At 40.3% G+C, this 22,733-nt stretch overlaps 1 protein-coding gene across 1 annotated transcript in view; it reads left to right on the top strand.

Annotated features, from left to right (window-relative positions):
- The window catches only part of ADAMTS3 (ADAM metallopeptidase with thrombospondin type 1 motif 3), a 140,135-nt gene that overhangs the window by 85,712 nt on the left and 31,690 nt on the right, over positions 1–22,733 (top strand). Inside the window, 1 exon segment of the mRNA XM_090139115.1 lies at positions 14,563–14,762. Within this exon segment, the coding sequence (XP_089995241.1) occupies positions 14,563–14,762 (200 nt within the window).

Below are 22,733 nucleotides of genomic sequence, written 5' to 3'. Positions count from 1 at the left end.
TTTCTCTTTCTCTTTCTCTTTCTCTTTCTTCTTCTTCTTTTTCTTTTTCTTTTTCTTTTTTTTTTCCTTTTCTTCCAAGTATGAGAACCTGAAAAGTGTGAATCTTTGTGGTATTTCTTACAGCAGATTCAGAGTGGTGACAGCTGTTTTTACTTAAAGCTGTAAAATGTATTGAAGGAGTTTCCAGCATGCGTAAATACCAAACCAATTTATATCATGTCAGGACTATGGAAGGAAGGTCTTTTGAGAAATGATCTCATAGGCATTCTTTGTTGTAGATCTGGCACATGCCGTGGGCTTCATTCTTTTCTAAAAACAACTCCTGTCTTTAAAGTTGGCATGCCTCAGATGTATGCCTTCTGCTTGCTTTATGTTAACCAGACTCACTCTTGCTTGGAAAGTTAAAGGCAGTAGATCGATGCAGTATCTCTTACATCCAATTATTTACAATAGTGCTGTGCCTGCTAACACCCCTCACCCATATATACTTTCTGGCTGCATCTAATCTTGGTGTGATTGTATGTGTTACAACCTCAGGGTGACATTTTCTTTTCCAGCAACACTCACACATATCTTTGAATTTCGAGGACATGGCAAGTTCGCAGGCAAATCTAAAATTACTTTCAGTGAGAATCATTTGCAGTGGGAGCTAACTATCCTGTTAGCGTATCAAGTGTAAACTTGCTCTAGGAGTCTTGCTCTAGGGAGAGCTCTAGAACTGGATGTTCCCCTTTTGCTTTTGGTATTACCAGTTTCTATTCATTGGATGGAAAAGGAACAGTTTAAAATTGGCCCAAACTCAGACGTACTTAATTATAGTTTCCTTAATTCCTTTTAAATTCTGGCTTTGTTTTGTGTACATTTGCTGTCAGATAAGGATGACCTGCATTTGTAGCAAACTCTCATGCCAGGTAGGGAGCTGTTGACAGGAAAAGTATGGAGTAAAGTTCTAGCGGTTTGCATTGGAATAGCTTATCCCAAGTTGGCTCTAAACATATTCAGATATAGAGAGAGTTATGCCTTTGGTGGCTCTACATGACCTCCTAAGTGTGCTGCTGGCAACAATCTGTCGTATAAACATTTTTGCTGATCATGCATGAAAGGGAAGAGTTGTGTCAAAGCAGTGCTGACTCTGCAGAGTTAACAAGTAATATACTGCAGGAAATCTTCCACCCTTCCCAGAATTCTGTAACTGGATTTACTGTGGTACTAGAGAAGCAAATATTTTATTAAGTCAGTCAGCACTTAAAAATCTTTTCTCTAACAATAAAGTAAGATAATGCTTGTATATGTGGCCCATTGAGTTCATAAATTTAATGAATAATTCTTAAACTCAGAGATTGAATCCTGACTTTAATTCACATTTGTTTCTAATTCCCTAAGCCACTGTCACTCTAAGGATCCAACTGAAGAGTTTATGTATAGAGCTGAGGCTCCAAGCTAAAATTCACTTCCTCATCTAGAGAAGGTGGAAGATAACCAGAGTTAATATGAATTCACAATATTTTTCTCTTCTTTTTTTTTTTTCCCTCTAATTCCTCACTGCAGTTAATGTACTATGAAAATGAAGTTTTGTATAAACCTACTGGCTGCTATTCTTATTTCACAGTATAGTTCCTCAGACAAGAGACATTACTACCTTGCAAGCACGAGCAGATCTGCTGCAGGCTAGAAAGTCCTTCTTCCATTTTTGATGGTTTTTCTTTTTGCTAGTCTTCCGCCACACTGTCCTCACTGAATTACCAGCACTCTAACAGTTAAGTCACTCACCAGATGACCATCTTTGGTCACAGTTGCTGCTTCCTCCTCAGTCCTTCTTTAACACCAGTCAGGCACCTAATAAATAACCAGTACCAGCTTGGAAGGAAGCTCGCTGACAATTGATGAAAAACAGAAACATTGTGGGGGATATGGGAGGATATTTCTCCAAAAATCCTCATTCTATCCCTAATACTCAAGGTAAAAAATTCATGTTCTTAGTGAGATACTTGTTCAACAGGACATTTTAACCTTTCCCTGCCCAAATCCTTCTCCCACACCATCCTTAGTGCCCCAACAGCTCTAGAATTATGTATCACTCCATTTTCCTTAGAAAATGCTTCAGCATCTTTCTCTTTTGCTGATGTCTCCTCTCATCCACAGATGGAAATTCAATTTCCTGCCACATAATCTGATTGATGTTATCAATTTCAGAGCAGTTGTTTCCAGCATGTACTTCCCTTAAAGATTTGTTATTTCTGCTACAAAAGGATAGGGTTGTGTTATTATTTTCCAGTTCCAGGTTGCTTTACAAGATGTAAAATCTAGCAACAAATCTCGCTTATCCCATTCTTAGGCTCTCAGAGGTACAGCAGCACTTTGATACGTGTGTGATATATAACATTCAGCAGAAAAAAATAACTGATGTATGCTATTTTTTCTTCTTTTTGTTTTCCTATGCCTTCACTTTCTTGATATTTTCTGGTCAACTTATATTGAGTTTTTCTTCTAAACTCTTTAACTCATAAATGTCTTCAGTTAATATTTTAAACACTACATTGTTTAGTCTGTAAAAAGGTAGGTTTTCTGTAATTTCAGACCTCTTTCATGTTTGTGTTGTGTGACTAGCTTGTCTTTTTCTACAATCTTTTTCACTACCCTCAAGTGTAGATCACTTTATGTAAACATATTTACAATACCCCTCGTCTCAGTGAGTGTTGACATGCAAATAAGCTCACATTCTTTTTAAGAAAGAAGTATTTCATAAACCTCAGAAGGAAATATATTCTATATTTAATCTAAAGCCATTTAGAAACTACATTGTATGTAAAAGTGATGCAAGCATTCCCTTCTCTTCAAAGTTACATATGTGTATTCATAATAGTAGATAGGTTTGGATAGGTGAGGATTTGAGCCATCTCCCTCTTCCTTCAGAAGCAGCCCTAGTAAGAGGAAAAGACCCAAGGGGAAAATAAAAAAAAAAAATGGAACATGCAGCACTGCATGCTCAAACAGTATGCCTAGCATCATGTGCTTCAGCAGGAGCTGCATGGGTTTTTACTTCACTTTTGAATCTTAGGTAATTTCTGTCCAAAAAGTGGCCTGGAAAAATTGTGTTTGGAGATCTAGGGCTGTATTTACTACAGAGCTGCATTTACCACAGGGCTGCAGCTCTCACCTGAGAGGCATGGCATTTTGGCTATTTATCTCTACCTGGCTGTGTCAGTGAAAGAAATGGGGAACTATGAACTTATTGCTCTTTCTGTTCTGTTTTGGTATAGAATCTGCTCATTTTAGAGCCTCATCACCCTGAGTAAAGAATATCTTCCTAACATCAAAGCTAATCACCACTCTTTTCATTTAAAGCCATTCTTCCTTGCGTGCTTCCTCCAGTACAAACCATATGACTGTGGACACTTGCATGTTGAGCATTGCAAACCTTTTTTAAAAAGTTTGTGCCTTGGTGGTCCCACAGGAGCTCTGCTTTCTTCAGTATCCTCTGCTGTACATCTTGTTGCCTCTGAGACTCTGCATCTGTCATTCATGCACAAATCAACCTCCCATGAAGAAAAAGCCTTTTTTTTTTCAAGGCTTTTCAGCGCCTCTTCCTTCTCCTACCCACATTTGGGTGGTGTTGACAGCAGCTCAGTGAATTAGGAAACACTCAAATCTCACCCATGTACCTTCTTAGTCTGAGGAACTGAGGGTGACTAGCAATTATTAATACTTCATATTAATTTGATAGGACTTTAAAAAGCAAACTAAATACCTGGCTGCCACTGCAAGTCTTTTTTGGTACTTTTGAAAATCTGACCGAATGGTATGATTCAGAACTAACTGGACACAACACCCATTTTCCATTGATTTTGTTTGGTAGTGAACAGAGCAGCATAATTGGGAGTCATAGCCAGGTAATTTTCTGATAGCTTGGTTTTCTACTATGCCTTTTTCTGGCCTTTTCCTATGAATTCTAGTAGTTTTCAGGAAACAGGGGGAAAGACTTATGGTTTTTCTGTGGGTTTTGGGATATTGTTGGTAGGTTGGTTGCCTGTTTTTTTGTTGTTGTTGTTTGTTGTTTGTTTGTTTGGGTTTTTGCTGGGTTTTTGTTGTTGTTGTTGTTGTTGTTTCTCTAGCAATGTTTCTGTCTTTGTTGAAGAGAAGGTAAAATCTGATTCTCTCTTCTCTATAGCTGCACTATGTTTCTGCAGTACTAGAACTGGCTTTGTCTGTGTTACAAAAATGTCATCTATAATACTTATTGTGACATATTCATAGAATCATAGAATGGTTGGAGGGGACCTTAAAGCTTGTCTAGCCCCAACCCCCTGCTGTGGGCTGGTTGCCACGTGCTGGATCAGTCTACCTATGGCCCCATCCAACCTGGCCTTGAGTGCCTCCAAGGATGGGGCATCCACAATCTCTCTGGGCAGCTTGTGTCAGCGCCTCACCCTCTGAGTGAAGAATTTCTTCCTAACATCTAACCTAATCTCTGCTCTTTTAGTCTAAAGCCATTCCCCTTTGTTCTGTCACTGTGAGACCATGTAAATAGTTGGTCCCCCCCTCTGCTTATTGAGCTCCCGACAAGAACTGGAAGGCAGCAGTGAGGTTTCCCCGCAGCCGTCTCTTCTCCAGGCTGAACAATTCCAACTCACACAACCTTTCTTCATAGGAGAGGTGCTCCAGCACTCTGAGCGTTTTTGTGGCCCACTTCTGGTCCTACTCCAGTAGCGCTGTATTCTTGTCATGCAGGGGGTCCCAGACCTGGACACAGAACTCTAGGCAAGGGCTCAGCCTGCTGCCACCCCTCTGTTGATGCAGCCCAGGATGCTGTTGGCCTTCTGAGCTGCAAGCACACATTGCTGGCTCATGTTCACCTTTCCGTCCATGAGGACCCGCAAGTCCTTCTTCACAGGGCTGCTCTCAATGAATTCTTCTCCTAGACTGCAGTCATGCTTGGGATTGCCTTGACCCAAGTGCAACATCTTGTGCTTTATTCTCTTGTGCCCACTTTTTGAGCATGTCCGTAACTCTGAATGGCGTCCCTCCCTTCTATTGTATCAGCTGCACCATGCAGATTGTTGTCATTAGCAAACTTGCTGAGAGTACACTTGATACCACTCTCTACATCACTGATAAAGATGATGAAGAGCACCAGTCCCATGATGGTCCCCTCGGGGACACCACTCATGACTGGCCTCCACCTGGACATAGAGCCATTGACCTCAACCCTCTGACTGTGATCACTCGACCAATTCTTTATTCACTGAATAGTCCACTCTTCAAGTCCATATTTCTCCAGTCTAGAGATAAGAATGTCAGCAGAGAGAAAGATATTGCGCAGAGATGCCTTGTAGGGTGTGCACTGGCTTCTAGAAGCACTTAACAATAGTACCCTTGACATACAGTGAAACATGGGGTGAAAGCGTGTATAATTGTAACTTTTTTCACCTGACTTTTTTGCTAAGGCTTGTTTCACATACAAACTTGTGCTTTTGCTCCACCCCCAGAAACAAAGAAGCAGAAACTGGCAACAGTTAAGCAGTGAAGAGTAGCAAGAAACTTGCATACACATTCCATCAAAGACAATGACAATATTAAGGGTTTGGCTCTTAGTCAAGTTTGTAAGTTCCAGTGTATGCATTTGTGTGGGAGTGGGAGAAATTCAAGGCAGTGATGCTTAAGCAAAGAACAGGCTCTGTGCATGTAAAGTGTATGGTTGTGGTCCTGTTAGGAAGTCATTCTGATACTCCTGATATAATAGGCAATTTCATGAAATTGTTGAAGAAAAGGTAACAGAGAATGATTAACATCATGGACTGTTTTGGAAAGGTCTAATAAATTAAAGCACACAACTTTCAGCACATCCTACAATCTAATGAGAAAATCCTGTCATAATATTTTCCACATGACAGTCTGGGTGGTTTCTATTGCAAGCATTGATGTTTCCTAATTGGGCTGTAGCAGAGCCACAAAAAAATTACATATATGCAGTTCCTGGGAAAATAAATTGGAGGACATAACTGGTTTCTAAATCTTCATTAGAACAAAATGATGATCCTTCTCTTCCCTGGATTTTTGAAAGCCACACTCCAAGTCTTAACAGACAGAAAGTTGTGGGCTTTCACAGATTTACTGAAGTGCAGTTACTGACCTTTGTTATAATTACACAGCCTACTGTATTTCTCATAGTAACTCTTCAGCAAGAGCTTCAAAGAAGCCAACAATTGTTCTTTACTCCTGCTGAAATCTGTGGCAGCCAGCTGCTGAAGAACTTGGCCATCAGCTCCTGATAGCTGTGATATATCTGAAGCACGTATCGAGGACTTAGGTAGTTCTTTCAAGATAGCTGATAAAGAACAAACCAAGCAGCCAGCAGTGTGTGTTACAGAATTGTTAAAAATCCACTGTAATACTTGAAACTCTTCTAAAGTGGAATGGGTCTTGTATGCATTTAAATGAGAGCCAAGCTTTATATAAAGCATGTTGATGAGGACAATTGATGTACATGAAACATCAATAAAATCTGGTTAGAATATCAATCTTTGATTTCAATAGTGTTGAAACTACTGAACAGCTTTTTGTGCCAATTTTTTAGTGTCTTGAGGACACTTATGTTTGAGTGTTATACAGATCCCATATTTGATTATGCAAATATTAATGGTATGCAAATATTAATATTATGCAAATATTAACGAAAATTAGATGATCTTTTCAATTACCAATCCCTGTTTTTACCCTTATTGTCTTCTTGGATGTGTTGTTTAGAGATGCTGAAGGCCTGCCCTTATAGTCAACTCTGAGAGCTAAGAACTGTAGGTGACTGACTTCTCTGGAAGTGGTGCAAGCACATCACACCACTGCCTGGTCTAATTCCAGCTAGGAATTAGAAAGCTTGGCCAGAAGTCCTGCTGAATTGAATATCCTCCTCAACCATCCTGACGCAGCAATTACCTCTGTGCAGTTTACTCTAGGTTTCTGTGTTGGATTCTATATTATGAAGAAAACTTCTCAAAAAGAGAGTACAATTTATTGAGGGTATTTTCAGTGTTTACTTCACAAAGTTGCTTTACTTTTTCAGTCTGGTGTCCTGCAAAATGGGCAAGACTGCCTTCAAAGGTTTTAGGCATTATCTTTAGGGTGTAACAAAGCCACTGGTTTCATCAGATGCATTTCTGAAGTGAGTCATCCTTTTCTCCAGGCCTTTCTTGCATTTGTGAGAACAGCTTTCAGCTCATCTTTCTGTGACCAGGAATTTGTCCTGGATGCAAATGCAGTGAAGTTCATCAGAGAAAAATAATATAGTTGGCTAAGCTCTATAGCAGTTTGGAAGATTTAAACATTAAGACTAGAGGAAAAGGGGCAGAAAAAATCTAACCATGAATGCCTGTCTTCACCCTGGTAGCACAGGTTTTGAGAGCTGAAGAAAATACAGTTTCAAGAAATGATAACTAGGAGAGAAAGTGGTCATTGAAGCATATTGTTCTAGTATGCAATAGTTATTTAGTGCAACTATAGCAGTGACATGAGTTGGCTTGGTTTCCTTTCTTTGAAAATAGCATAATGGAAGTTTTTAGGTACTACAGAATAGAGCTGTCCTTGGACTTTTTATATGTTACCATTCCTGTTAAGAAGAGATATACACTGATTTCAATTTGTTGTAAACTGATTTCTCGTTATGAATTTTTAATTAATTTTATTCGATTACTTTTTTTATTATTTCTCATTCATTATGAATATCTGGAGCCTCTCAGGCTGTCCTGCCACAGCAGTATTTTCAGGAAGAGGTTAGATTAAACAATCAAATACAATCAAATGTTTACTTTTCCTAAGTTTGTCAGTTGGTTTTAATATTTTGCCAAAAAGAAATTCAAGCTTATGGTTGACTCTGTGACCTCATCCTGCTCCTAGAAAGTCAAAATGCGTGTCCTACATAACAGCATACAGCAGCAGTTTGGGTGGGACAGCAGCTGGGACGTAGTTCTCATAGCTGGTGATGAGCTCACATCCAGGCTCACAGCTGTACCCATGTGCCCCAACATACACCTGACCTCCTCTGGCACCACTGCTGGGCCTTCCTTAAGCTGAGAATTTCATTTCCGTGCCTGCGGGTTTCTGACTTCTCCATTCTAAATTTAATCATTTTTCCTTTCTCTCCTTGAATTTGATCTCTGTTGATCGCTGTTTTCATTTTTAGGATCCTCACTGCAATGCAAGTTTTCTCCTCTATTCATTTTCTTTTCCTTGTAAGAGCATTGCTGTTAATACGAGGCACTAAACTATGGGTAAGTGAGGTAGGTCACCGTAAGTCATTACAGTCCTGCACCACTAAATCTGTCCAACTTGAGATGTGAGAGCATCGATGCAGGAAGAAGCTGAGCCAGGCTTCTCTCCAGATAGCGGTCAGTGTTTGGGAGTGGAGCATGAGTCACATCTTACTCTGCCACTGTTACGAGACATTTTCCTTTTTGTGCACGAATGTAGTAGACCGCTTGTCTACTGGCTCAGACGTGTTGAGATGAGAGAAGTGCCTCCAAAGAGACACAGGAAAATGCATAAATCACTACCCAACAGCACAACAGCAGCTGCTGTATCGATTCAGCAGATTTAGATGAATGCGGAGCTCATCCCTGAGTCTGGCATCCTGGAGAGGTGTTTTTCAGAGCCAGGTGTGGGTTTGAGTAAATGAGGACCTTGGTGGGCAGGTTCATTAATGCAGTTATACTGCATTAATCTCTGCATTGTACTTGCAGAGGTAATTCTTCAGGACTGCTTATTTTCTTACTTGCTGACTTTTCTTTGGCACAAGGGAAACAGTCAGGGACCAAATGAGACTCCAAGTTGTAGCCACCTAATTGTGAAGAAAACTCTGTTTCTGCTGCTGAAGAGCACGTTCCTGCCTTCTCTCCCTTGCCTCAACTAGCAAGCAAGAGGTCTCTAGTACTGATTCTGAATGATTACAGTGTCGATGTGTCACTCTCTGCTCAGTTTTGCCAGGTGAAACGGGTGTGAACAAAAGGTGCAATACGCAGCAATATTTTGTTTTTTCTTAAGCAAGTGGGTATATATGAGGAACAGATGAACATAGATATATAAAATGAACACTGCTGATTTCAGTGGCATTGCCAGGCAGTGCAAGCATCAGAGGAATCATCCCATGTATTTTAATGTATAAAATATTATAAGAATCTTCCGTGTGAGAAATGCTTAGGGTTTTCTTTAAGTATACAGAGGTTTAACTGATGACACCCTTTACTGAATTAGACGTGGGCAGATCACAGCTTTATTTAACATAGTAGGGAATGAGCTATAATTTCATTATTTTAAGTTATTTTCTAGGAAAAGCAGAATAGAGACTTCTTGGAACCCAGAAGGACGTGTTTTTTAGTATAAGAAAGTATTCAGAGGGATACAGTTATGCCTCGTTTTTTACGTAGGTGTTTATATTAAATGTTCGGTGTTTCTGAAAAAGGATTTGGAAAAGAGGTGTGCGAAGGGGTTATGGCTTTCTGAATACACACATCTGGGTTCACAGGGAGGCTCTGAGATATATGCGTACTTGACAGAAACGTACTGTCTGATTCCAGCAGCATGGTTCCAAGTCTCTAGAGGTGGCACAAGGCAAGGCTAGCAGCCGCGGTTTTCAGCAAAATACGATGACAAAGCATGTGGGGGAGATTTCCTTTTGGTGTGTCTGTTCCATTTCCACTACTTCATTTGCTTCATGAGCAAAACTCCTCCTGCCTTTCCTTGGCAGAGGAACCCCAGCTGGACTGGAAGAAGGTGGTGTCATTCTTTGTTCTCCTTATTTTTGCTACATGATGCATGAGACAGGCTGTGATGCGTCCTGTGGAAAAAAATAAAATAAGAATACATGTCTGCACATGTGTCTACAATCTCATATGTTCTGTCCCACTACCCACATGTTTACATAACTACTTCACTTGATGAAAGAGCATGGACTAATTTTTTCCTGATAGGTAAAATCGTAAAGTAAAAGATGCAGATGACTAGCAAAATAAAAAAGGAAGAGATAATAAACCAGCTAATTCCAGAACAAGATTAGGGAGGATTAGTCTGTCTAGCACAAATCTGCAAACAAACAGGCTAGTTTCCTGAGTGTGTAGCAAGAAATTGCCATCCAGTAACAGTTCTGTTTGCTGTGTTAGACAATGCCAATAGGCTTTGCAGATCAATCTGTAGAGGACCTTTGTCTTCAGATCATTAATTTAAATAATTTATTTCACTAAGAGTTCCTGTGATCTCTTTCCGCTCACAATAAGTGAGTCTTTCCTCCAACTTCAGGAGTTTTATTAGGAAAGATTGATTTTTATTACATCATGACAGCAGCTCCAAAATGCCAGTAAGGGAATTTCCAAAGGCCATTTCTGTGTCACTCACTTAGCAAATCTACAGGGCTACCTATGTGTAAACAGTTCATCTCAGTGCCAAAATCACTGCCACATTTAGATATCTGCAGATTATGTGCTCCCTGCAGTGTTGATGCACAGTAGAGTTACGCCTCCCTCAAGGACCTCAGATTTTCCAAAACCTTGGATCAACATGAAAAGATGATTTTTTTTTGAATGCTGATTTTCTTTATTGCTCATTACATTCCAGGCCTATATTCACACATAAACATGTACATTTCCTAACCATTTCCTAGAGAGCACTAGAGGCTTAGCAGTGCATTGCGTCCTGAGTTACAGTAGTGTGTAGTGCTACCATTAAGTATCACACATTTACTAATGCTGCAGGTATCTGTCAGTCTCTAAAATTCTGCAGACTTGTGCAGATATAGCTGAGGGCAGAATTTGAGCTGAAGAAAACCATTGATATATCTTTTGGTTTTAGGGAGAGGGAGAGTAGGAGTGAAAAAGATCTTTGTGTTTGCTATTTATTGCAGTATAGAGGGGAGTTCTGTGAAAGTGTTGCAGAATCACAGTAAGCAATTTTATTTATGCACTAAGAAAGACTTTGTGCAAGAATTATTCAGACTGAACTCTGCCCTTAAGTTACCGGTACCTATTATTACCTATGGAATGAATTGAATGTGGAATGCTGGTCTCTTTCCTGGTTATAGCAATCATATTGCAGTAAATAGCCTTCTGCTAAGATTTTTCCATGTGTCCTCTTCCTGCAGTTTCCTTAATGACACATCACAGTTTTTGCATGGACTGTGAATGATAGAGGTTGTGGCCTTCTGAGAAACGGAAGCTCTCTGCTGAGAGGAGGCGTAAGATTATTTTCACTATATCATTACTGTAATAGTTCTGTCATTAGTGTCAGTGGAAGCAATACAATGCACAGACTGAATGCAAATGACTTGGATAACCTTATTGTTTTCTATAAAGCAGTTTAGATACAAATACCTAATGTATTTCACTCTGCATCCATATGCCTGGCAGTTTCCAAATTGCATGTTTGTATTTTGTATGCAATAATACAGTGCTCTCATATGAAAAGAGCACATCTGAGGACTCTTTCTGTGTTACTCAGAAAGAATGTCCACTGGTCCTCCTTCTGTAGATCTCTACTATAGTTTTTTAGAATTAGCCAATATTCATGATAACAAATTGTGGTAAAACATTTCATGTTGATGGAGGTATTGGGAACAGGCTTGAATCCCATGGAAAGCTTCACTAACTGAAGTGCTCTTCTAAAATTTCCGCAAGTGAACTAGCACTTAGCTGAATCATGGTGAACAGAGTGAAGAGATTTAATGACTGGTTTCTGGGAACATAGGCATCTCCTCACTTTGCATTGCTCTCTCATGTGTTCCATTTGTCGTTGTATTCTAAGTGTTTAGCAATAGATGGAGATTGCAGTGTTTGTAAACACAGAGCTTACTGCGTATGGACTGACTTTGTATATGGTTGTTTGACTCTGAAGTCATTGGAGTGATAAACCATGGAAACTAGACAAACAAGAGAACAGATGAATCTCTCCTGTTACCCTGGATTCCTGGGAGAGGGCATAGCAATTTATGGTGAGTGTTTAGGGAGAAGACTTATCACAGAATCATAGAATATCCCAAGGTGGAAGGGACTGACAAGGACCATCAAGTCCAACCCCTGGTTCCACACAGAACCACTCAAAATCCAAACCATACATCTAAGAGAGTAGTCAAAACACCCCTTGAACTCTGGCAGCTTGGGGCAGTGACCAGTGCCTTAGAAAGCCTGTTCCATGTCCACCATCCTCTGGTGAAGAGCTTTTTCCAGTTTTGGTTCCCAGCACAGACGTAAAGAAAAGTAACTCAGAGAATGCAGTTAATTAATTATTGGCTAATAAGTAGCTCAGATCATCCTTTAAATTAATACTTGTTTTCCTCTGTTAGCATTTCATTGTTAAGGAATGTTCTTATAGTGGCGGCAGAAGCAATAGACAAAAAGTTAAAAAACAGCGTACCAAAAAAAAGAAAGAAGACGACGTAGAGAGAGTGGATGCTGCTTAATATCCTGAAAAGTCTTGGTACATTTCATAGAATATGCTGCATGACAGGGTGACTGAAATTGTGTTTGTTTGTTTGTTAGCCCAGTTTGGGGAAGAGTTGGGTTTTCCGTACAAAGAAAAAACAAGATGCATTTCAGGAAAGCACGATGCTCAGTGCTTGAAAATGTTTCTGATACTTATTGTGGTGTTTTTTCCCAGATCTTGTCCAAAAACAGTCACTACATTTCTTCCTAGAGTAAGTTTACTTTTTCTTGCTTTGTTGGGATTACACACTTGAAAAAATTCTGTGAGTACACATATGGAAAATAGTGGCATATTAAGTGCATCTTCTGTTTGCAGAAAATGGCTACATAGAGAAGTGAGAAAAAAGAAGTCTTCTCTGAGTCCTCCTGCCCACTCACATGCACATGGTGAAAGAGATTCTCCTCTTCTTTTGAACCACAAAACCACCCATTTAATAGGGGGAGTGACAGCCAAACCAAAGGTTCTACACAGAGCAGATAGTTGGTTCTTTCTGAACCGATCTCAAGCTATTCCATTCATGCCGTGGGTGTAGTGATATGATGACATTGCTGGTATATTTCCATTGGACAGTGTGCTCGGCAGCTTTGCCAGCTGCAGCAATTTTTAGAATTGGAGCTTGTCTATGAATTTCCCACTTGTGTGCTATCACAGGGTTTGCATTCTTGAGAGTGAGAGGACTTGCGGTTGAATTGTAAAGCTGTTTGCAGACCTGGTCTCTCACCCACAGTGACAGGCTAAGCTTCTAAAAACAACTGGGGACAACCTTTCCATTTGATGTGGAGTTTGGGGAGAGTTATTTATGTGTTACTGTGAACCACTGTGGTACCAAGGAGGGAGAGGTTTTCCAGTTAATTGAGCTGGTTGTTGAATCTGCTCTGGATGAATTACAGCATGGCCATCCAGCACATTTTGCAAAATTGGCCCTGGTCCTACTGTTTTTCCATGAGCATAGCTTACATCCAGTTTACTGTGAGTCTTCACTAAAATATGTGAAGGACAAATTCATTTACTTGCAACCTTGGCTTTTATCACCTCCTATGTAGAGAAATAGGGCTTGAAAGCTGTGCCATCATTTGAGGAAATGTGCCTTTTTGATACAAGACTTGGACATTAGTGGAGAGCAAGACTGTACTCTTTTCTGTCCTTCTGAAGCTGGTTGTTTTTGCTGGGTTCACAGAGCAGGAAGAGCTCTGTGTATTTAAGGACTGTATTGTCTATTTTTCCTGAATGGAAGAGTTAAGGAAATGGGCATGCTCCTGACTGTCACAGAGCCAGAGACTTAAGAGCAGTCCCATTCCTAGTGAGGACTGCAGTACTTAGCTGAAGATTTGCAGTGTAAGATGTTCCAAAAAGGCCTGTTCACTGTTGTTTATTGCTTAGAGCCAGTTGATGTGTTGGCTTGAATTTTGGAAGAATTAAATAGCCTACAGCTGTTACTTTTTCCTGTCAAAAATCTATGATAATGTTTTGCTTTACTCTTCTAAGAGGAAGAGATGGTTTTTAAGTCATTTCAGATATGGGCTACTAAATACATCCTCTTAAAAGCCAATTCAAAATAGTTTATTATAACTCTGCCCATTGACCTATGTCCTCATGGGATTCTTCCAGTATTTCACTATATTCATAGGGTAGGATATTCAAACATCTGTATTTTAAACAGAGAACTCTTATGAAATGTAAGAGGAATTGCCTAGCTGTTCCAGTGGTTGTGTACAAGGGCACTAAAGCCACAAGTTGAACATTGTACAGCATCCCACAGCCCATGTCTGTGGTACTCTGCTACATATGCCATGTGCTGTAGAAAGAAGGGAGGAAATTCTGGATGAGGAAGAGAAGTATTTGGTCTAACTTGTACTTAAGGATGATTTTTGTTTTATAAGAACCACATAGTAAAGTACAGAACCATATGGTGAATTATATTTTTCAGTGGGTATCTGATGACTTCCCCCACTCTTATGCCTATAGAATATCTAAATCTTTTTTCTTCCTAGTTTCTGCTTTATTTTATCCAAAGAAGTGTTGACTGTACAGGTGAAGATGTTGTGCGGGGGGATGTTTCTGAAGTGAAATTGGAGTGGATGTTTATATCTTACTGTTTCATTGTAGAATCTCTTCTTGGGGACCTTGGAGACCTGAGTTCCCTGTACAGCAGTGTAGAACAGCAACTGAATGAAACCCTGAGGCGACGCAGGCACGCAGGAGATGACGACTACAACATTGAGGTGCTGCTAGGTGTGGACGACTCTGTCGTCCGGTTCCATGGCAAAGAACATGTTCAAAACTACCTCCTCACCCTCATGAACATAGTGAGTATCTTCCATAGCATTGTGCTGTTTTGCTTTAAAAATGCTAAAGGTTTCTGTAAACTCTTGCAGCAGTACCTAGGAGATCATAGTTGATACAAATACAGAGATGATAATTTTGTCTGCTTTTGGGTTTGCTTCTTTATTTTCAAGGTGCTCCTTCAACTGATCTTTTTCATAATGGTATTCTAGGGCACATTCTAGGGTAATTCCAAGAATTTACTGTCCTTCACCCTCAGTGAAAGTACTATCCTTCATACATCTCACAGAGCTGCATAGAATAATTATATTAGCCCATGTGCTTATGACTGTTCTTGCATGTGGATGCTCTTGAAAATAAAGCCTGCAAGATACTGTGAGACTGGGAAAGCAAAGGCTTTCTAACAGAGCACTGCAGGACGTGAGCTTCCACCAGGTGTCCTTTGGATGTGTAACATGCTACGTCACATTCTCCTTCCTTGATAAAATGTGATTATACAGAACTAAAGAGGACAGGATGGAGTTACTAACAGTCCTGTTGATGCTTTGGGCAGATGAGGTTTATTTAAAAACAAAGGAGGGCCATTTTTTCCACAGTCTGCACTGTAAAAATGGAAACACGCCTGTATTCCCCAATCTCAAATTCGAAAAACAGAAAAATGCCCAGATAGTTGAAAAATGCCAGACATTGTCCCTTATGTTCAAGGATAGAATTGTTATTCCTGACAAATGGCTTTTGGTTGATAGATGCTCTGTGTATTATGTGAGGTCATATGGGCTGAAGTTCCCCGTGTTGTTAAGTGCTCTTGGAAGTTATTCATGATAGTGAGTGACCTGGTAGTCTCTTGGCTTCTAGAAGCTTAGTTAACTACTGTGATAGTTGTGTTATAAACATAACAGTGGGATCTAGCAAGCAATGCTGATCACTGCAACACAGCAGAGTATTGTCATGGGATTGTCCTTTGTTGCTTTTCTCTCAGTCATTCTCTTTCTCTGCTACTTAGCTAAAGAAGGTGTGAATATCCCCTATCACAACACAAGCTACAGATACAGCAGATAGCATGATGTTTGTTCTGTAAATTAAATTCTATGGGAGCAAGCCAAGCAGGTTTGTTAGGAGTGTTTAGCAATTCTGGGAAACTTTATTTCTGTTCCTTTTGCACAAGCAGAGAAAAGTGGGAGAACTGGGGCAGTGACAGCATGCATTTGTGCTCCATTTCTTCAGGAAGTGCCTTGGGGACTGGAGCCTTGGTATGCTGTGAGATTGCCTTTTGGAGGGGGGGTTGCTGAGAGAGACTATTAATGCAGAAAGATTATGCAAACTTTCTATTTAAAAAAATCTACTACAAGGTCTTTGCATTATACCTAAATAATAAAAGATGTTAAACTGATAAAATTGGAATATGTCAGCTTACACAAATAACTATATCAACAGTGCAGTTGCTTCTGCCAATACTGCCAGTTCAAAAAGCAGCAGTGTAAACTTACAAAACTGCTTTCCTGTTTGAGATTTTGAAGTTCTTTTACCTTTAACTTTCCTGTTGACTCAAAGTCAACAAAGCTATAGCAAAAGTGCATCAGACAAGTTGCCATTGGTTTCAAGGGAGTTTTGCCTGAAAGGACCTCAGGACAGGAGTCTGATTCTACTTTCCTTATATAGTGAGAGATTCTAGTTGAAAAACAGTGGGAAGAAGTATGTAAACTTGAAACATTCTTGACAGTTCCTAACTTCTTCTGTTTTTGAGGTTAAAGAGTAAGCATGCAGAATGAAGAAGCACCCTAAATCATAGAATCATAGAATGGTTTGAATTGGAAGGGACCTTTAAGATCATCTAGTTCCAGCTCTCCTGTGGTAGGCAGGGACACCTCCCTCTAGACCGGGTTGCTTGAAGCTCCATCCAGCCTGGCCTTGAATGCTTCCAGGTAAGGGAGCATTCACAACCTCACTGGGCAACCTGTTACAGTGTCTCACCACCCTCACAGTAAAGAATTTCTTTCTAATAACTAGTCTAAATATACCCTCTTCCAGTTTAAAACCATTTCCCCTTGTCCTGTCGCTATGTGCCCTTACAAAAAGTCCCTGCCCAGCTTTTCTGTAGGTCTTCTTCAGGTACTGGAAGGCCCCTATAAGGTCTCCTTGGAGCCTTCTCTTCTCCAGGCTGAAGAGCCCCAGCTATCTCAGCCTATCTTCATAGGGGAGATACTCCAGCTCTCTGATAATCTTCATGGCACTCCTCTGGACTTGCTTCAATAATTCTATGTCCTTCTTGTGTTGGGTGCTCCAGAACTGGACACAGTACTCCAGATGGGGTCTCACAAGAGCAAAGTAAAGAGGCAGAATCACCTCCCTCGACCCGCTGGTCACACTTCTCTTGATGCAACCCAGGATACAGTTGGCCTTCTGGGCTGCAGAAAATAAACACGAGGTGATTGGTGGTGACCAGCATGGCTTCAGCAAGGGTAAATCATTGAATCATAGAAAATATAAATACCAAATAGTAGTTTCAGCTACCCTCTAGCTGTATCTATTCCTTAAGTGATGTGACAATATCTATAGAAACTGCAACGAAACTGAAGAAATAAACTTGTAGAATTCTTTTATCATACCTCCTGAAGAAATTAGAGGGTTAGCAATTATTTTGTATAGATATACATAGATCACTCCAAAAGTAATGCCTATTTATTTCCACGGAAATTCCAACAGATGGATGCAAAGAGCACAGTAATAGTATTTGACAGAGCATATTCTTGGCTACAAAACACTACTTTTCCACACAGTCACCACCATTGGCTGTGCATTTTTGCCACTGATGAGCAAGAGTCTGCATGGCGCACTTGTACAAATCAGAACCAGTGTAGGTGACCCACTGCCACTATTGCCACTGCTGAAATGCACCATCCACCATCTCACTGTGCTCACATCCATTGTGAGCCATTTTTTCTGCATGGAGGAATTCAGTGACACCCCTTTGCTTCATACATACTTCCATGTCAGACACCATTCTGTCAGACTGCCCGTCTGCTGCCATCTGTTCCACAGCAACAAAATGTAATGAAATACTGGCAAGAAACCTCTACTGCCATACCACCAACATCTGCCTATGACATCATGGGCCAGCATCATTAAATAGGAGGCATTACAATATTTTCTCCCATGCCTTCTCCCTTTGGTCCAAGCTTTGATCCTTGTGACTTGTACAGTAACATGTCCTGCCCAAAGCACTTCAAGAACTCCCATTTAATGCACGCTGTGCAATGATTGCATCACACTGCTACTCAAAGATGGAGTGCTGAGGCTAAAAATGTGACCTCTTGTGTCTCAAACTAAAGGTGAGTTGCAGTATCTAGATAATGTCTCTTGGGTTTCTTTGTAAGCTCTTCAGTTACCTAAGTAAACTGCCTCTTCATAATGAACTGTGTTTCCAACAGTGTGTGACCAGATGTACTGCTTAAGGAACAGAGAAGATCTATACATAATGGGAGGGAAACATAGAACTAGGTTTGGAGTGTACCTACAGTTATGGTCTCTCTGTCTTAAGATGCCGTTTACCTTTTAGATGCTCAGAGCCACGTCCATTAAAAAAAAATTCTCAGCACCATGCACCTGTCACAATCGCATCTCAGTTTCCAAATGCACGAACACTCTGAGCATGTTTGAAGATCCATCTACCTGCTGAGCTTCCAAAATGAAGACCAGCAATCTAAAAATGTAATCTGTAGAATTTGGCCAGAAAAAAATTTTTATATGAATTTAAATGAACTGATATCTTTTCCAGCATCGCTCTGTGTAAAATTATAACAACTCTGCTATAAATCTAGAATAAGAAACTCCAGATGTAACACACACATTGTAACAGAAAAACAGAATTCAGTCTGCTACGTTTACAACTTGGAGCATTGTTCAGTCTTGTCGCATTTCCTCCTGTTTCTATGATTGGGAACTTATTTTTTTAGTATTATTTCAGTATGCCTGGGGAGTCACTCTCTGACAGTAAGTGAATGGATGCCGTAGAATTTTGGTTTGATCACAGAATCACAGAATCACAGAATGGCCAGGGTTGGAAGGGACCTCAAGGCTCATGAATCTCCAACCCTCCTACCACATGCAGGGCCATCAACCTTCCCACCTAATGCTAGACCAGGCTGCCCAGGGCCCCATCCAATCTGGCCTTGAGCACCTCCAGGGATGGGCCATCAACAACCTCCCTGGGCAGCCTGTTCCAGTACCTCACCACTCTCTCTGTAAAGAATTTCCCCCTGACGTCCAACCTAAATCTCCCTTCCCTCAACTTAAGACCATTTCCCCTTGTCCTGCTGTCGCTCACCCTTTCAAAGAGTTGATTCCCCTCCTGATGAAAAGGATCTGTTGAGTAATGTCCATGCATTTGGTTTTGGAGCCCAAAGCATTTAATCATAACTTCCTCCATTCCTCTGACATGCACACAGGAGGCTTTTCACTCTGGTGTGTTAGGAAGCTGAGTGTGAAGATCTTTGGGGAGAAACAAGCCATTGAACTTGGGCTGCTTTGTGGATCAGGGATGAGACAGGAATGAATGAACAGCAAGACTTTGGTGACTGGGAATCCATGTCTACTAACTGTGTATCTTTGTTGTTACTCGAAGTTTCTTTTTTGGACTTGAGGGAATTAGAAAACACATGAGCAAGTAGTTGCTTATTCCTACGTCATCAGCCATTGAGACTGCAGCTGTTGACAGCCTAATGCACTGCTGACATCAGCAGACACAGTTTGGCCTGGCTGAACTTGGCTGATGCAGAAATGAACCTGACTTTTGGGTTCTGATTTAGGTTTAGATCTAGTGGTGTGAAGATTCAAGATGTGAATTTAGCATATCTCAACTTGAATCTTTCACTCTTCCTAAAAATGGAAGGAGAAAGGCAATTTGTGATGTTCCTAGCATTCCTGGGGATTTTTGCAAGGCTGATGCTAATTTGCTAAGCCTAGCTTGCTACCCCAAGTAAGGAAGTTTTACCATGTGTAATGCAGTTAGCTTCAGGTTAGCTTCAAAATAACTAATATACATAGGCATTATAGGCAATTCTTTTTCACTCAAGTGCAAAAAAGCAGTATAAATCACACTCAACGCTGTGCTACAACTGGTTATCCTGAGCACAGTGCCATGGTGACACAACTGCACAGCTCTCAGTGCCAAATCTGGCTCGCTGACTTGCTGAGAGCTAAGGATTGCATGTTCCTATGATGTCATTGGGAGCACTGGAGCTAGAGGTTGAGCTTCAGCTAAATAAATGCCTGAAATGTTTCCCCATACTCAGTATTTACATGTTCTCTTAGCTTTAGGAACAGGGATGCATCAGAGATGTGTATTAAACAGCTGTTAAGAGGCAGAGCTGGAAATCAGAAGCCCAGATGGCTCATCTACTCCAGATAATAAAATTTAGTGTTGTCCCTAGCTGGTAGGTGACACTATTGCCTTATCTCACAGCACTTACACTGGAGTCACATACAGCATCTTTCCAGAAGGGCTGATGACTAAAACAACCCACTGGAGAGAATGTAATTGCCTAGGAGCTGTTTCTGGTAACTCTGTGGCCAGCCCGGTGCGAGTCAGTTTCAGCTGAATTCCTTGAGGTGACGCAGTTGACATTTTCCTGATCTTCCTGTTACCAGAATCACAGAAGGGATCTACCAAGCCCTTCTGTAGCATTAACACTGCTTCTGATCCCCAGTGGAGCAACTCTTGGTCACCCTGCAGAAATATAGTGGGAAACCACATAGAGCAAAGACTGGCAGATGGCAATGGGGTGCTCTAGGACTGAGAAAATCCTAGTCTCCCCTTCCTTTCCTGTCTCTCTTCCTCCCTTTTTTCATTCTCCTGTCCCAGTCGTGCTCCAGAGCCAGGCAGCCCTTCAGTAACCAAGTGGGTCCCTCAGGAAGTAGACCCTGGTTTTATCACATGGCAGTGTGCCACACTGCTGCTGAGGTCACTTTTCAGGGAAGAGTAGAATCAGTTTTTGCCATTTGTTTAATGTGTTATGGGAATGTGGCACTGACAATATATTGCAAGCTTTACAGTTTGCTCTACTTTTGTGTTATGTTGTCTCTCATAACATGGTTTTCCTCTCTTCCACGCTACCTGAGAGAAACCTCAAATGAAAAAAAGAGTTCTTTAAAGCACTGCATTCAGTTTAGAAGGAGTTTGATTTTCAGCTAACAAAAGAAGAGTGAAACATTCATGATCATTTTCAGCAAGAGGTAACAAATACACTATTTAAAGTAGTCACTTAAAAAAAAGGCTTGATGTTTTCAGCAGTGTTTCCTTAGATTTGAGATAGAGGGTCTCCTGTGTTAGGCACGTGACATTTATTACTCACTTGGTAGTCACTTAAGATGAAGTTTCCCTGGATTAAAGTAACTGAGATCAGAAAGATAGGCACATAGGATACCAGGTAATACTGGGGGATTCTAAGCAAGTTTGGGCTTGTCAGTATTTGTGTCTATTTTTTTCTTCTTGAGAATGAGCCAAAATTAGCTAGTAGAGTGGTACTTCTGCGCATCATTCATTCTCAAACTGCAGACAGAATTCCAATTCTGGCAGTCACTGTCCACTGAGCACAGCAGCTTTGTGGATGTCACCTTTCTAAATAATAATTCTGCATTTTTGTCCATTAATTTAGCAGAGAAAAAAATGTCCACATTTAATTTTATTTCTTGTGCAAAAAACATTTCAAGGAGGTGACTACTGAAGCTGCTTAGTGCTGAAGTTTACAGAAGCCTTATGATTCACCTCAGTAGGAAAAGACAGTGCCAGAAATGTCTAAACCTTTATACCTGAAGCTGTTTATCTCCCTCTAAATTTTATCTCTCTTAGGTTTTTTTATAACATGCATAGGACCACCATGAATTTTAGTGTCTCTCATTCATTTCAACTAGAATGGCAGGGCCTAAATACACTGAGATAGCTGACTTTGTCCATTTCTAACCTGATCACATGCTTGAATGTTATCAACATGGATAAAGGAGAAAAGGTAGATTGAGGCTCATTCTTCTGTGAGCTGTTCCACATGGAAATGAGAGCTAATGCTGGTGACTGCGTACAGCATAAATTAGCAAGTAATCTGCTTATGACTATGCTAAACTGCACAGATCATTGATGTTATTGAATAATGTGAAATAAGAGTTGAAGTACTTTGGGCAAACATGGAAGCAAGAGAATATTTGAATCCAGAAGGTTTGAAATTAAAAATAATGCCTGAGAGTAAAAATATAACCATGATACAAGACTTGTAAGGAATTGTTTTCTTTTTATCATAACACCTCACTGAACATCAGCACAAACATGATGTTTGTGTTAAGCAGTCTTCTCTTTCTGCTGCCAGATAAGGGATCTTATCAATAAGCAGTCATTGAGTGTTGTATTTAAAAGTTGTCATCTCCTCTGTGCCTTAATTCTGATTGTTGGCCCACCAATGTTGTGGAAGAATTTAACAAATGTGAGGTGTTACAAGCATGTCTTTGTTCTTTGCATGAATTAATGCAGGGCATTGCTGGCAGGAAATGAACTCCAGAAAACAATCTGTTGAATTGTTTTTCCTTTCCTTTATTCCTTTCAGTGAATAAATATTCACTGAAGAAGATTTCAGAATATTGGCTTTTTAGTCTTAAAAACGTTTAGCTTTGCAAGCAGCAGAACTGAAACACGTGGAGTTGTGTTTTCTTAAACGTCAATGGCTCCATCTGCTGGAAGTACTTCCCCACACAGTACGGTGCAAGGTGAAAAACCTCATCCATCAGGAGCTGTAGGTCAATTACAGTGAAGATTGCTACTTTTTTTTTTGGATTTATTGGTATTTCATAACAACTAGGCTATCCTGTCAAGATTTTAACAATTTAATAGTTGTTACAAGACTTAAAAAACATGCAGTGGAAACAGGAAATGAGAAAAAAAAAAAACATAATGCAAAAAAAGCAGATGCAGATGACAGACACAGAAGCATACAAAGCTTTTAAAAATTATT

This window comes from Phasianus colchicus, chromosome 4, assembly GCF_987193195.1.
Source record: "Phasianus colchicus chromosome 4, bPhaCol1.hap1.1, whole genome shotgun sequence".
NCBI lineage: Eukaryota > Metazoa > Chordata > Aves > Galliformes > Phasianidae > Phasianus > Phasianus colchicus.
Note: the sequence above shows the minus strand (reverse complement) of the source record. Positions and strands in the feature narration are given on the sequence as shown.